Genomic DNA, 12911 nt, shown 5'->3' with positions numbered 1-12911 from the left:
ATCTGCTTCGAAAGTCTGGGAGTATTTATATTCGTTTGAGGAACAGCACCTTGTGCTTTTGAAAAAGCATAAAAGGACGAGTTGAAAGCAACCCGTCCTTTCAAATGGAGTATTGACCACGAAAGCCCATTTTTACACCAAGCTATTCGCTTTGGGTGTAAAGCAAGGGTGCAAATCCCTACCTCAGTGCAAATATATGGGTGGAAAAGTCGATCTCAGGTACCTTGGATGTAGTTTTACACACGGACTTTTGCACGCGCTTTTTAGGTGGCAAGAAATGAGGTGGAAAATTAGATATTGCTGGGCTCAGCATGCAAATTTCCACCCTAGGTTTTCCTCCTTTTGTTTTCCACTTGCGAGAAAAAATGAAAAAAAGTGGAAAATTCCATAAGACCCCCCACCTTATGCAATTTTCCACCTGCCTTTTTTTACACCACAAAACGGGTGGAAAAAAACGGGTGGAAAAGTCTTCCTCCCCGTAAGCAATCACCATAGAACATGCAGCAATGCCCCACAAAAGCATCCTGAAATAATATGAACATGAGTATAGATTTTAAGAGAATTTGAGAAGTATGAACGTACCATCCAGATAACCATAAAGTGAACCATACAAAACCAGAGATGCGGTATCTTTCATTGTAGAGCTAATTGAGCATGTCTTAATTAGTAAATGAACATTGCTCAGGCTGATAAACCATTGGAGTAAGCAAATTTGCTTACCGCATGTCCAAATGAGCTTATCACCAGAAAAATGGTATCAGTGAACTCGGTGATGACAAAGAAAGTATTGAAGAGTGAAATCAAAAAGCAAGTGTTAGGTAAAATCAAGCCTCCTGAGTTGGAAGAAAAGAACGACATGTTATAGCATATAAGTGAGTATCTGTAAAGTTTGATGCAATATTGAATATCTCATACGTTGATCCTTCTTGAAAAACCAGGCAGCCTTACACCGGTAACGAATGCTCACTCCGCGTCCCAGGAAACCCAACTGTCTGAGCAAAGTGGACAGATTAGTCACGATTCTACGAATACAAAGGTGAAATAACAAACAGGATGTAAGATAACAGATAGACCACAAGCAAGGGTGCTACAAATATATGCGACTTTTTCAAATGTCAGTGATGGTCTGGGAAGGTTTTTGTAAATTGAGGGATGAAGAATTACCCCATTGGGTTGCGTTTTTGTTCCGGAGGTGGAAGAAAAGTCAGTAGGATTGAATTGAAAAGGAGGACGTGAGTTGTCATTATTCTTTGAGGAAGGCGAAATGAAGGCATTAGGTTGATTGAGTGTAGGACTAATCATCTTTTACTTTCCTCCTTTGATTGGCTCAAGTAAGTTTGTCGTCCGCGCTAGGCGATGAAATGTGGAATACAAGGGAGAGGCACAGAACTATGATGAGATTGTAATAATACCAAGGATGATTGATACAAATCAGTTAGAAATAAATAAGTAAACAAATGTATACCGCTGGCGGCGTTGAACAGACGAAACTAATGTAGTCTGAGGTGACAAGTGACGAAGGATCATGGAAGATTGTGATCGTGAGATGGACATATTTACAGGGAAAGCCAGAATGAAGAGATATATTCTTAAGATTGAAAACAAACACGCAACTTGAAGGTCTGACTCTGACTAGCTACATAGGACTAGGTTAGTGACTTTGATTACCAAGGCTTCTCTCAACCATCAATGTCATGGCAATTTATAATCGAGCTGGTTGGTTTTGGGTCACTTTGAAGACTTGGACATCGTGCAACAATTTGAGGTGTGCGCATCGCAATGTGGCATGAAGTCGTGAACATGATGAGACTAGAGCTCACTCATGACCATTCAGGCTACCTCTGAATGAATTTAGCTTACCTTCTTTGTGCAAGTTTGCTCAGCTTGAAGATTTGGAACAGCCAGTCACGAGCTTTATAATTTGAAATTGAATTTGGAAATTGAATTTGTCAAGATAGTCTGAAAATTGTAATCCATCTAGGAAGATGAGAGGATTGAAGAGTCAGACTGATACTATTACTGGTCAATCCATTTACTAGCTAGTAGTAGCACCATCCATTTGAAGCTATCATCCATCCAAGCACTAAATACCTACCTAGTACCCATCCATGATGTCTTTGAATCTCAATCACTTTGGTAAATTCATCTCAGCCTTGAGTATAGGCAAATTACCAACCCAATCTCAATTAGATCTCATCCTAAACTCTTTACTTGAGTCTCCCATCTTTATCGATTCGACAAGTGAAATCGTCGATTCATTAAAAGCTTTTCTTGAGTGTTTCCGTCAATTTGGGAATTCAAAAAATGGTAAACTGCTTCGTTGGATATCGTATCATCATGATTTAATCGTGTTTTCTTTATGAACATGTAGCTCAGGATCAGTTTCAACGATTACTTCATGCTACTTCAAACCTCGATCTTGAACCGATCATCGAACCACCTTCAACTAGTAAACGTAAATTCACTTTCTTCTCTCTTTACCGTTCTGTACAAAACACTGATAATCGATCTTACAATAGGATTATCAACACCTCAAGAAGTATCTCAATCGATTCTAGATTTCTTACACTTGTTATTCTCATCAACTGATTTCCGAAACTTAATAAACGATACAATCGATTTACTTATCCAAATCATCATTCCAAACCAAAAATCAAAAAACCTTCAAGACTTGATTGATGAAATATCGAAATCTTTGGTTTCCATCTTAATTCGAATCAATCATACTTTAAAAATAAACGTTTTGAATAGTTTGAGTCGTTTGGGTGAGGTTTTGGGGGAGTATGCGGATTATTTGAGTGATGAAATTGATGGTCATAAGGAAGTTAGTGAGGTTTTTGAAATCGGATTCGATTTGGTTTGTCAATTTACTGGAAAAGAGAAATGGAATGAGTTTGGTGAAAGTTTGAAAGAAGTTTTAGAAATTTTAAAAAATGATAAAGAATTAAAAAAACTTAGTGATGAGGTCAGTATCTCCCTACACTCTTATTCTTGATTTTTGTTTTGCTGGGAATTTCATGAGAACTGATCTTTTGGTTTGGTGGGTTTGACAGTTTCATAAATTGATTTCAGAATCATTAGAAAATTCAGAATTAGTTTACACCTCAACATTTTATAAAAAATTAGAATCCATCTTAACCAAATTCTGGCAACATATTAAACCCGAAAAGTTTCAAACTCCCATCCAAAAACTTATCAAACTTATCAGTCAAATGAAAGAAGAAATCATCAATGATGAACTTTCGATTAAATTAATTAAAAGTTTGGCTGATTTGATTGGTCAGTTTCAGTTTGATGTTTTAGAAAAATCAGTGGGAGGGGTTAAGAGGAAAGTTTCCAAGTCTAGGATTTGGAAGGAGCTTTGGGTTTATCTTTTGCCCAAAATTTTGGCTATGATTCAAGTTGAGTAAACTTATTTGCATACTATGTGTACCTTATCAGCATGTTCTGATGTACAATGTTTCTTTAGGAAATCCCATTGCCAAGGATCGAGTTTGTATCTCGAGAATTCGAGTTTGCTATTGACGTAAGTCTTTACCTTCAGTGAATTCCCTTCTCTTTCATATCTAAGCTCATGATGGTGATTGCATATTACTTTCATTTTACAAAAAGCCATTAACCTTAAGATCAACCTCAAGTTTCATGCCAGACCAAATTCGTCTAACCAACAAAAACGTCCTAAATTTTAAGCATACTTCACCCCTTACAACCACCTCATCATCCATCCATACTTCATCAATCACTTCAACCCAAACTTTAGTTATAAGAGGATTAAGATTATACACCAAAGATGTAGGATTTTATTTCCAAAAGAAAATCGATCCTGTGAAAAGTTGGTTGAGTAGGTTGACTACTAGTGTATTTGAAGATGAAGGTTTACTGGATGTTTTTGTGGGGATGGGAAATGAGGATGGGATCAGTTTGGTGATGGAAATCGAAATAGGAGAGAATGAGAACGAAAATAGAGATAAGAAAGACGCAAGACTTTTTAAGGTTAAAACCACTCATTTTGATGTTCAAGTAAGCTTCTCTTCAGTCTCATTCGGATATGAGGAATTTCTCATCATATTGATGGGTTTTTTTTATGGTTGGATATGAAAGGGATTAAGTTTGTATCCTCATGATTCTACTCATCCAGTACTGAATTGGTTCCTTAAACCTGGTTTAGCATTATACCTACAATCCAAATTATCAGAAACAGTTGAAAGTTATATCACACATCAACTTCAATTACTTGAAGAACTAATTGACCAAATTCAAACCAGATGGGATCGATCTCGTTCATCTAAACCTTCTACTTCACCTCAAGAAGAGGGTGAAGAAGGTGAAGGTCCAAAGAAAAAACTTTACGGAACGAATTTGAAAATCGAAGCTGAAGATAAATCGCACGTGATTTCGATTGGGATAGGAGATAATCTTTTGAAAGGGAAAGGGATCGGAGGACGTAAAGGTGGAGACTTGAAAAGGGTTAAAGAGATTGCGGGTACGGTTGTTGAAGAGGCTAGAGTGGCTGTTCAGAACAAGTTGCAGAAAGTTGATGAGTTTGTGGAAGCTGTTGAGGAGGGTAGGAAGGAGGGTGTGGATGAGAATGATTGGAAGTCTGATGCTTTTGATCTTTAAAGAGAGGTCTTGGGTGGAAGAGAAAAGTAGGATCCAAGCGTTACTCTTTATCAATAGACATTCATCAGTGTTTTATAAATGTTTAAGTGGTTTATCAGATTTGTAGCAATTATATCTTTAACATCATTGTATATTTTTTTATTTTGAAAATGTATCGAATTATCTTAGCAACAGTCGTAATTTGTTTCATTATGATGTCATAAAGTACGGCCACACGAAGTATGAGAGGAGATCAATGAGGCAAATATGATCAAGTGTCTATGAGTCTGAGTCTGACGACATGACTTTGCAATTTGCAAGAATGAGCATGTTGAATAAGACTGAGGAATTATATCCATTATCAACTGCGATCATAAACGTATGAAAAAGTCTCAGCAATAAAAACATCTGAAGTCATGTTTGAAAAAGATAATTTCTCAAAGAATTTTGAGATTTGTTTGAACGGGGTTCTAAGTATGTATACAGTTATGATGAAGCTGAAGGATCGCATGGTATTTAAACTAGAACCTTTTTTGTTCTTTCTAGTAGGATATAACGAAATCTGAGAACCAAAACAAATCAAATTAACAACAAATCATTGAAAGCTTTACCATCAAGAAGGATAACCAATTTCAAGGTGTAACACACACACAGATACAATACCAGAAGAGATGCCAAAGATTAAAATTCATAATCGAACTTCTTTAAATTTAAATTTATCACTTTCACATTTAGTACCAATTCATTTTCAAAACAATTTAAAACCACAAGAAACATGGGAAATTAAAGTAGGAAGTGTATGGTAAGTTTTCCTTCCATTGTCAAGAAGGAAGCCAAAAAAACCAAAAACTAATGCGTGATTTTTCTTTCTTTCTTTGTGAGTAGGTTTACATTTGAATGTAGACAAGATGAATTCAATAACCGATTTTCAACTATCAAATCAGCACAAACCATTGGATTGATCACCATTACTGGTGCTACGATTGGATTAGTTGCGATCCCATTGACTGTTTTAGGATTAGCACCAATTGTTGGACCTTCGACTGTTTTGGCTCATTTGGCTACTAATAGTTTTATAGTTTCTGCTGCTACTCCTCAGGTAAGAAAACCCCGCCTGATGAGGAAAGGAAAATTCAGAATGACTGAAGAAAGGATTGAATTTTTTGGTTTTTTGAGTTTAGGTTTTGGGATTGACGAGTTGGCTTGCAAGTACGTTTGCTAAAAAGACAGTTTATACACTTGCAACTGAACGAGGGATTAAAGAAGACGAATTAGAAGAAACTTTAAAGATTTCTTCTATGGTGATCGATAGTATTAAATATCTAACGCTTTCTAAAAGTTTGATTGATTTAAATCAATTTGGAAAAGTTAAAAATCAAAAAGATAAAATGGTTTTAAAGAATAAAGAATTTGGTGTGATGGGAATCATGTCTTGTGGTACTGGCGATTTTTTGGAAGTTGGTTGTAACTGGTTAAAAAACAAATTGGAGGGTGATGAGAATGGTTGGATTGAGAATATGAATTATAGAATGATTGAAGAAAGGAATGAAGAAAATCCAAATCCAAATCCAAATCAAGATGAAAGTGAAAGTGAATTTGAAGAAAGTTGGACATTGATTGAAAAAACTAAACCTGATTCACCAATGCCATCTAGTGAAACTTTTTTCAAGTATGGATTAGTTAGAGGTGTGTATATTGGATTTGGTGATGATTATGAATTTGAATGGAGAGAGAAGATTAGTGATGATGGAAATGGAAAGGGAAAGGGAAATCTTTATGGGTTTGAATTATGGGATTTGAAGTCAGGATCTGTTTTGGGTTGAGTTGTGAACTTTGAGTTTGAGGCTGGACATGATCTGACATGATACATATCAAAGAATTGGTGTTTCTTTCTTCTTTTCTTTCTTAAACGATTATTATTCTGTATATGTACTACAATATTTCATCTAATCTTTGTGGTTGTTTTTAATGATCATGATCTTTGATTCTTTCTAAATAGTTATAGCTACTGTCAGTGAATACAACCCATGTTCAAGCTTCTTCCCTGCATGGGGCTGGATTCTGGAAAGCTTTGGGGAGGTTATTTATGATCCTTTAGAAGATTTCAATTTTTTTGGAAAAGGTTCATCAAGATGGTTATAACAAATTCTTTTGTACAACTCGGAATGAGAGAGATACAAACTTGGCATCTCAGCATTCTGTGATATCTTAACATCGTATGCAACAGATTCTTCTCTGACAGCACCATTGCAAGTTATCCACCGTCAGGGTGGTACATAGCTGCAATAGTCAATAGTTCTCCAGGGTTTCAGAGGGAGCATGTCAGATCATGATGAGACCCCGTCCTGTGTGATCTGGTGGTGGGCTGAGCCTGTGGGGAGTGTGACAGCCTCGCTCAAGCCTCGGACCTTTGGCGCGAGGGAGGACCCCGGAGAGGTCTTATCGACAAACTTAACTTTTGATGGAGGTTCTGGAGGATTATTGGGACTTGGTCACTGATGACGTCATGGTATCTCTTCCGCTTTACCGTTGATATTGCCATTGAATTTGGATTCTTTTCCTGGATCATCATCTGTCATCCTCTATTGAGGTCCGTCAAAGTTGACTCATACGTGTTCCTCTACATTATTCTGGATCCCTTTATCGTGTAACTCGAAGTCGTGATATTATCTTAGTCAAACTTTCTCGATAACAAACTTTGGGCAGGTGGTATCTTAGAAGCGTAGTCGACAAGTCTCAAGAGCTCCTCGGCTTCCGGATTTCTTCCAAGCCCTTGAGCGGTCAAGTATTGGAAGAATCTGATTCCGATAGACTATCCATTTTCCATCAAAGCTTCTCAGCCAGGTTCTCTATCTTGAGTCTCTTGAAGATACGAGACAAGCCCCTCGAAGAACTTTATCAAGATGCCATCATCTGATCGCACAGCTCAACTTGGAATTTGGCGTGATATCGTTGCTAGCCTTCACGAGAATACTAAGCCAGCAGATGATCGTCTCGACTCTATTCGACAGTGTTTCAATGAACTCGATTCGGAAGGGTTTATTTGGTCAAAGGAATCGATCTTTGGTATCTTTACTGAGCTCGGTCTATCAAAAATCTCACATGGACGCTTATCGCCTCTGAACAATTCTCAAGGACATGAAGTTTCCTCCGTCAAAGTCAAAGACATCACTCAGATTGAGAAATCGAAACATAAATCTCGTCCTGTGGGACTCGCGGATCTCCCTATCGAAGTTTTTTACAAGATACTCGAGCAGCTTGATTTCATAGCTGTGGATGAAGTCTGGAAAATTTACAAAGAAAAGCTCGAACGTAGGGTGATGATCACCGGCCCAGTTTACGGGAATTACATGACCTACTTGCACCGAAACTCCCCAATCTTGAATAGTACCCAAAGCTTTTCACTGACGTCTCGTCAGATATATTCCTTATGTCGTCCATGGCTATGGCGAGTAAGTAATCTTCAAGCCAACTTGTCAATGAACGAAAGGGGGCTAACCACAGTCGATCAATTATACAAAATTTTAGAAACTAGAGTTTCCTTCTTCTCTTCCTGCACCAATTGATCTTTGGACCGAAGATATTCTCGTCAGACAAGGTGCCCATGTTCAAACTTTAAAAGTCATGCTCTCCAAGAACTGTAGTAAACCTCCGGGTCAATTTGCGAAGGAGGAGCCCTTCTATGACAATCTCAGCCCTTTGTATTATGTCGATCGATTAGAACTTTATCGTCTGTATCGTTGACGGACCTTTCCAAGGTTTTCTAGAACGGTTTTCTAGACGTATCGGAGATTTGATAGTCTTCGAAACCGACTATTCAAAGTGTGATTATCTTATAATCTTCACGAGATGGGCTCATAACCTGATAAGATGGATCACGGACTAGAATAGAAAGATTAGAATGAATAGGAAAGGTAGTATTTCATAGTAGTGATAAACTTACCTAGAATAGAAAGATTAGAATGAATAGGAAAGGTGAAGAAGAAACCAATCCATCATGACAACCAATCTATAATATATATACCTAACAACAATTTGGTTATAAACATATTATAAGAGAGAAACATGTATTAGCATAACACTATGATGTCATAACCTTGTAACACACAACATCCATACTATCACATCATAACAATTATCAAGTCTCAGACGACTTCGGCACTTGTCATTGGAAGGTGGAGACGCGATAAAAATCATGAACGGATTCCCATCAAAACTTGTTGCTAGTCTACCACTGCTTGAATCTTTTGATTGTTACGGATTTACAGAATCTAAAGATCAACAAAAACCTGGCGATGGCTCTTTTGGCTTCAATCTATCTCAACTAAAATCGTTATCAAAGTTAACTTTATGGCAGATTGAAGATATAGATGTAAACTGGTGTCTTTACAATTGGCCCAGAACGATTACTAAGCTTATGATCCTAGAATGCGGCGATTTATCACTGAGTTCGGCGCATCAGATAATTCATCACATCGCCCCCCACTTGACAAAGCTTGATCTCAAATTTTCCTATAAGCTTGATGGTGACAGCTGGGAAATCGATCCTAGCTGGGATACTGAAAAAAAATTCTCTCTTCCATTTTTGACCGAATTGTCGCTGTCAACCCGGAACGCGCACTTGCTAGAGAGCTTTCAAGACTGTAAATATCTACGTCGTCTTGAATGGACGTACAGGACTTCAAAGCATTGCAGGTCACTGAACATGATGCTGTTTAATAACACTTGGCCTCAGCTCAAGATTTTGTATGCAACTCATCACTGGCGGTTAAGACTACCCGCTCTTGATCCTCGACTACAAGAGATAGAGGATCAATTAACCGTGTTGGAAAAGCATTTTGAGCAAGCCAATATGGAAGGATTCATTCGCCGGCCTAACTTTTTTGGTCAATAGAAATTTGAATGTTGTGAGTGAATCCTATTTCTAGTCGAATGATAGTATTCAACTTTAGCTAATTGTGAATTTACCATGTTCTTGTGGGCTTCAACCTTGCCTGCCTTTACTGGCATATATATTTCCCTTCTTGTGTATCATCAAGCATATGATTCAATGAACACCGGCTGGATCAACCTTTGTCAACTTCCTCTTCATCGTGTTTTCTCTACATATTGACCACTATTTTCAATTTTTTGGCACCTTAAAGTCTATTTCTTCCAATCTTGAATGACTAAGACCTTGAGCATCAGAAAAATCTACAAAATATTACTGCTTTGACCTCATCTTTTCCTTGTTCTATGTTTGATCAATAGGGCAGTTCAAGTTTGGGATTGCAAGCAGGTGAATTTCACCGAGAGATCCTGGTTTTTAAGGTGCAATCATGTCTAAAATACCTGCTCGAATCCCTAAAAATGTTGTATTTATAAGTTCCAACGTCTTACCAAAAAAGGTACAGAGAGATTCAACCGCCCTTACCGTTTTTTTTGCCACCATGGCTTGATGAGAGAGATTGAGATATACAGCGGGTAAGATGAACCAGACCCAAACTGAACCTGCTGTTGAGTGCAGTCGACTTCCAAACTACCTCGTCCATCTTCGACTTCCTTACAAATCAACCAACCAAACCCTTCACACGACTCTTTCACCAAATGCCTCGAGCTTCACAGAGGGCAAATATTCTTAGAGACCTCACGGATATGTGTGTATTTGCAAATGCCGACATGTGTCTCTCTTTACCTGGTATCAACAGTGATGATGATGGCGATGATCTCCCCAGCGATGGCACTTTATTTTTCCCTGACGATCCGGAAGAGGCAGAAATCTATGATCTACTCTTTGATCAAGAGGCCGACTGGGCCGAATATCTTACTTTTATTTCAACTACCCAATATCTAGAGCCACGATTTCAAGCACCGCTAGCCAGTCCTTTCAACTTGAAGGACATGCTGCGTGATTGACGCACTGATTTTCGACAAGCTATGAGGACTTCTCCCGAAGGGTTTGCTGCGCTCCTTGCGATGATAGAAACCCACCCGGTTTTCTTTTCAACTAGCCGAAATCCACCACCATCTGTCGAACATCAATTGGCCATTACCTTGGAGCGTTTGGGAAGCAACGGAACCGGTGCATCAGTTGGAAGGTTTGCCCGGAATTATAAGGTTGGACGTGGAACAGTTATTAACTGTACACGTAGAGTTATCAAAGCAATCTTAGACCGAGGAAAGACTTACCTGAAATGGCCTGAATCTGAACGACGTCAAGCCATCTCTCACGTACTTGAGAGAGACGGGTTTCCTGGATGTGTAGGCTTCGTGGATGGAACCACTATCCCGTTGTTTCAAAGGCCTGGAAAGGATGGGGAGGTTTTTTTTGATCGGAAGCACAATTACTCACTCAACGTTCAAGTGATTTGTGATTGTGATCGTAGAATCACCTATGTATACGCTGGCTGGCCAGGGTCATGCTGCGATAGCACCGTTTTCAACAAGACTGATATTGCTATCAATCCTGATAAGTACTTCAACAAAGGTGTGTCTTTTTCACCGATATTCAAACTCTTTTTCTATAGCTCACAGCTTTCAAACATCTTAGGTGAATACCTCATTGCGGATTTGGCATACACCCCAACAGAAACCGTCATCTCATCATACAAAGGACAGGCTGCCGAGGTTGATCGAAATCGGGATTTCAATTGGTGTGTTGCGAAAGCTCGGATTCGCAACGAACACTCGATTGGGGTATGTAAGCTTCGTTGGGGTTCACTACAGTGTCTACGCCTGGCTTTGAACAAAAGGGAAGATATGGGACATGTTCTCGACTGGATTCGATGTTGTGTAATACTCAACAATATGTTTGCAGACTTCGGAAACGCCTGGGATGATATTTCATTGGATGTCTTGGATGCACAATTAGGGACACCAGCAGTGTCTAATCTGGAGACCATGGATAACAACTTAAACACGGGTGGGGTTGAGCGTGGAAGGATCATGCGGGAGAGGGTACGGGATCATGCAGTAGCTTACAATTGGGAAAGTGGTGGTCTCCCAATTGTAAGCGACTGAATCTATTTATCCAAAGGTTTCTATTCTCGTTGATGGAGCAACCTAAGTGGGTCTTTGTTTGTTTCTTTGTTTCTTATTTGTTCTCTGATTGTTTTGATTCGTTTTCCTTTGTTTTCTTCGATTTGTGATTGAAATAGTTGATGTAGTTGATGTATCAATCTAAGCTTGCTCTTTGGTTTTTGTTTCTTTTTCTCATTTGTTGTTTGAAATATGCAAAAACGTCTTTGTTCCTCACTTGTTGTTTTCTCAATTGTAGAAGTTTTTGATGATAAAATTTCATATTGTTTCTTTTCGAGACTTCTGTTTCTTTTTGGGACTAGTGCACTGTGAACATCATTCAACTTCCCCAAGTTGGAAGAGGAAAATGATTAATAGTACAGTTTGTCATAAAAGGATCCAATACTGCACACCTGAGACATAACACCCACACTACATATGTGCAGCAAGCTAAATAGATAGTTATCTATCATGTACATACAGGTCTGCTCAGTTTTTTGCCCATCAGAATGAATAAATCACATGTTATACCACATGAAACTTTTTTGACCTTGAAAAAATTGTTGCAAAAATTCACTACATAGAATTCTGTAGCTGCTCAGGCAATATTACTGAAGCTGTTTCATAGTAACAGAAAGGGTGTTACATGCAGTTGAGTTGATGAGATCACACCAAAACACTGGGTGGGTGTATGTAGTCAATCTTTTGAATACTTTTGTCAATCTGAAAAAAGTTACAGCATGTATTACATATGAATAACTTACGCTGATGAGCAGATAACTGAGCAGAACTGTATGTACATGATAACCACCTATTCACTGAGCCTGTTGCACATATGTAGTGTGTGTGTTCTGGCTTAGGTGTGGAGTGATAGATCATTTTATGACAAATCATACTCCCAATCATTTTTTCCTGCCCACTTGGGGAAGCCGAATAATGTTTGCAGTGGTGCCAATGCTCAATTGATTCTCGGGTCAAACAAATGATTACATTTCAATCATTAAAAAAAAGGTTTTCTTTTAACTCTACAACAGAGTGCACTAACTAAATGACACTAACAAAATAAGGAGAATTTTTTTATGTATTTATTGATTTAATTAAGATTTAATTAACACCACGCCACAAATAAGAGGAAAAACGAGAATTTTTTGATGGTTTGAATTTTACTAGATGACAAAAAAGAGACGAAACACAAAAAACAATACTCTATGAAGTTCCTTCCAGCAGAGAGAAGAAGTTCCTTCCAGCAGAGAGAACGGTTCTATTGTTGTTTTGAAACTTTTGAAATCAAAGATCAAGTTGGAAGTTTGACGTAG

The 12911-nt window shown here is 38.2% G+C and overlaps 3 protein-coding genes across 3 annotated transcripts; all 3 read left to right on the top strand.

Moving 5' to 3' along the window:
* Window positions 1–2111: 2111 nt before the first annotated feature.
* Window positions 2112–4620, top strand: MELLADRAFT_62438 (uncharacterized protein; the record flags this gene model as incomplete). Its single annotated transcript, XM_007409015.1, has 7 exons — window positions 2112–2307; window positions 2372–2455; window positions 2520–2965; window positions 3054–3401; window positions 3470–3526; window positions 3613–4020; window positions 4102–4620. The coding sequence occupies 7 exons, from the start codon at window positions 2112–2114 to the stop codon at window positions 4618–4620; spliced, it is 2058 nt and encodes a 685-aa protein (XP_007409077.1).
* Window positions 4621–5270: 650 nt separating this feature from the next.
* On the top strand, window positions 5271–6422 carry MELLADRAFT_85510 (uncharacterized protein; the record flags this gene model as incomplete). The annotated part of the gene is made up of 3 exons (XM_007409016.1): window positions 5271–5401; window positions 5482–5698; window positions 5781–6422. 3 exons carry the CDS (start codon window positions 5271–5273, stop codon window positions 6420–6422), a joined length of 990 nt encoding a protein of 329 aa, XP_007409078.1.
* A 771-nt stretch (window positions 6423–7193) lies between these two features.
* Window positions 7194–9493, top strand: MELLADRAFT_116215 (uncharacterized protein; the record flags this gene model as incomplete). The annotated part of the gene is made up of 3 exons (XM_007409017.1): window positions 7194–8051; window positions 8128–8329; window positions 8868–9493. The coding sequence occupies 3 exons, from the start codon at window positions 7503–7505 to the stop codon at window positions 9491–9493; spliced, it is 1377 nt and encodes a 458-aa protein (XP_007409079.1).
* Between the last annotated feature and the right edge of the window lie 3418 nt (window positions 9494–12911).

This window comes from Melampsora larici-populina (assembly GCF_000204055.1).
Source record: "Melampsora larici-populina 98AG31 unplaced genomic scaffold MELLAscaffold_14, whole genome shotgun sequence".
Taxonomy (NCBI): domain Eukaryota; kingdom Fungi; phylum Basidiomycota; class Pucciniomycetes; order Pucciniales; family Melampsoraceae; genus Melampsora; species Melampsora laricis-populina.
The sequence above is the reverse complement of the archived record's forward strand: the minus strand, read 5'-3'. Positions and strand labels throughout refer to the sequence as shown.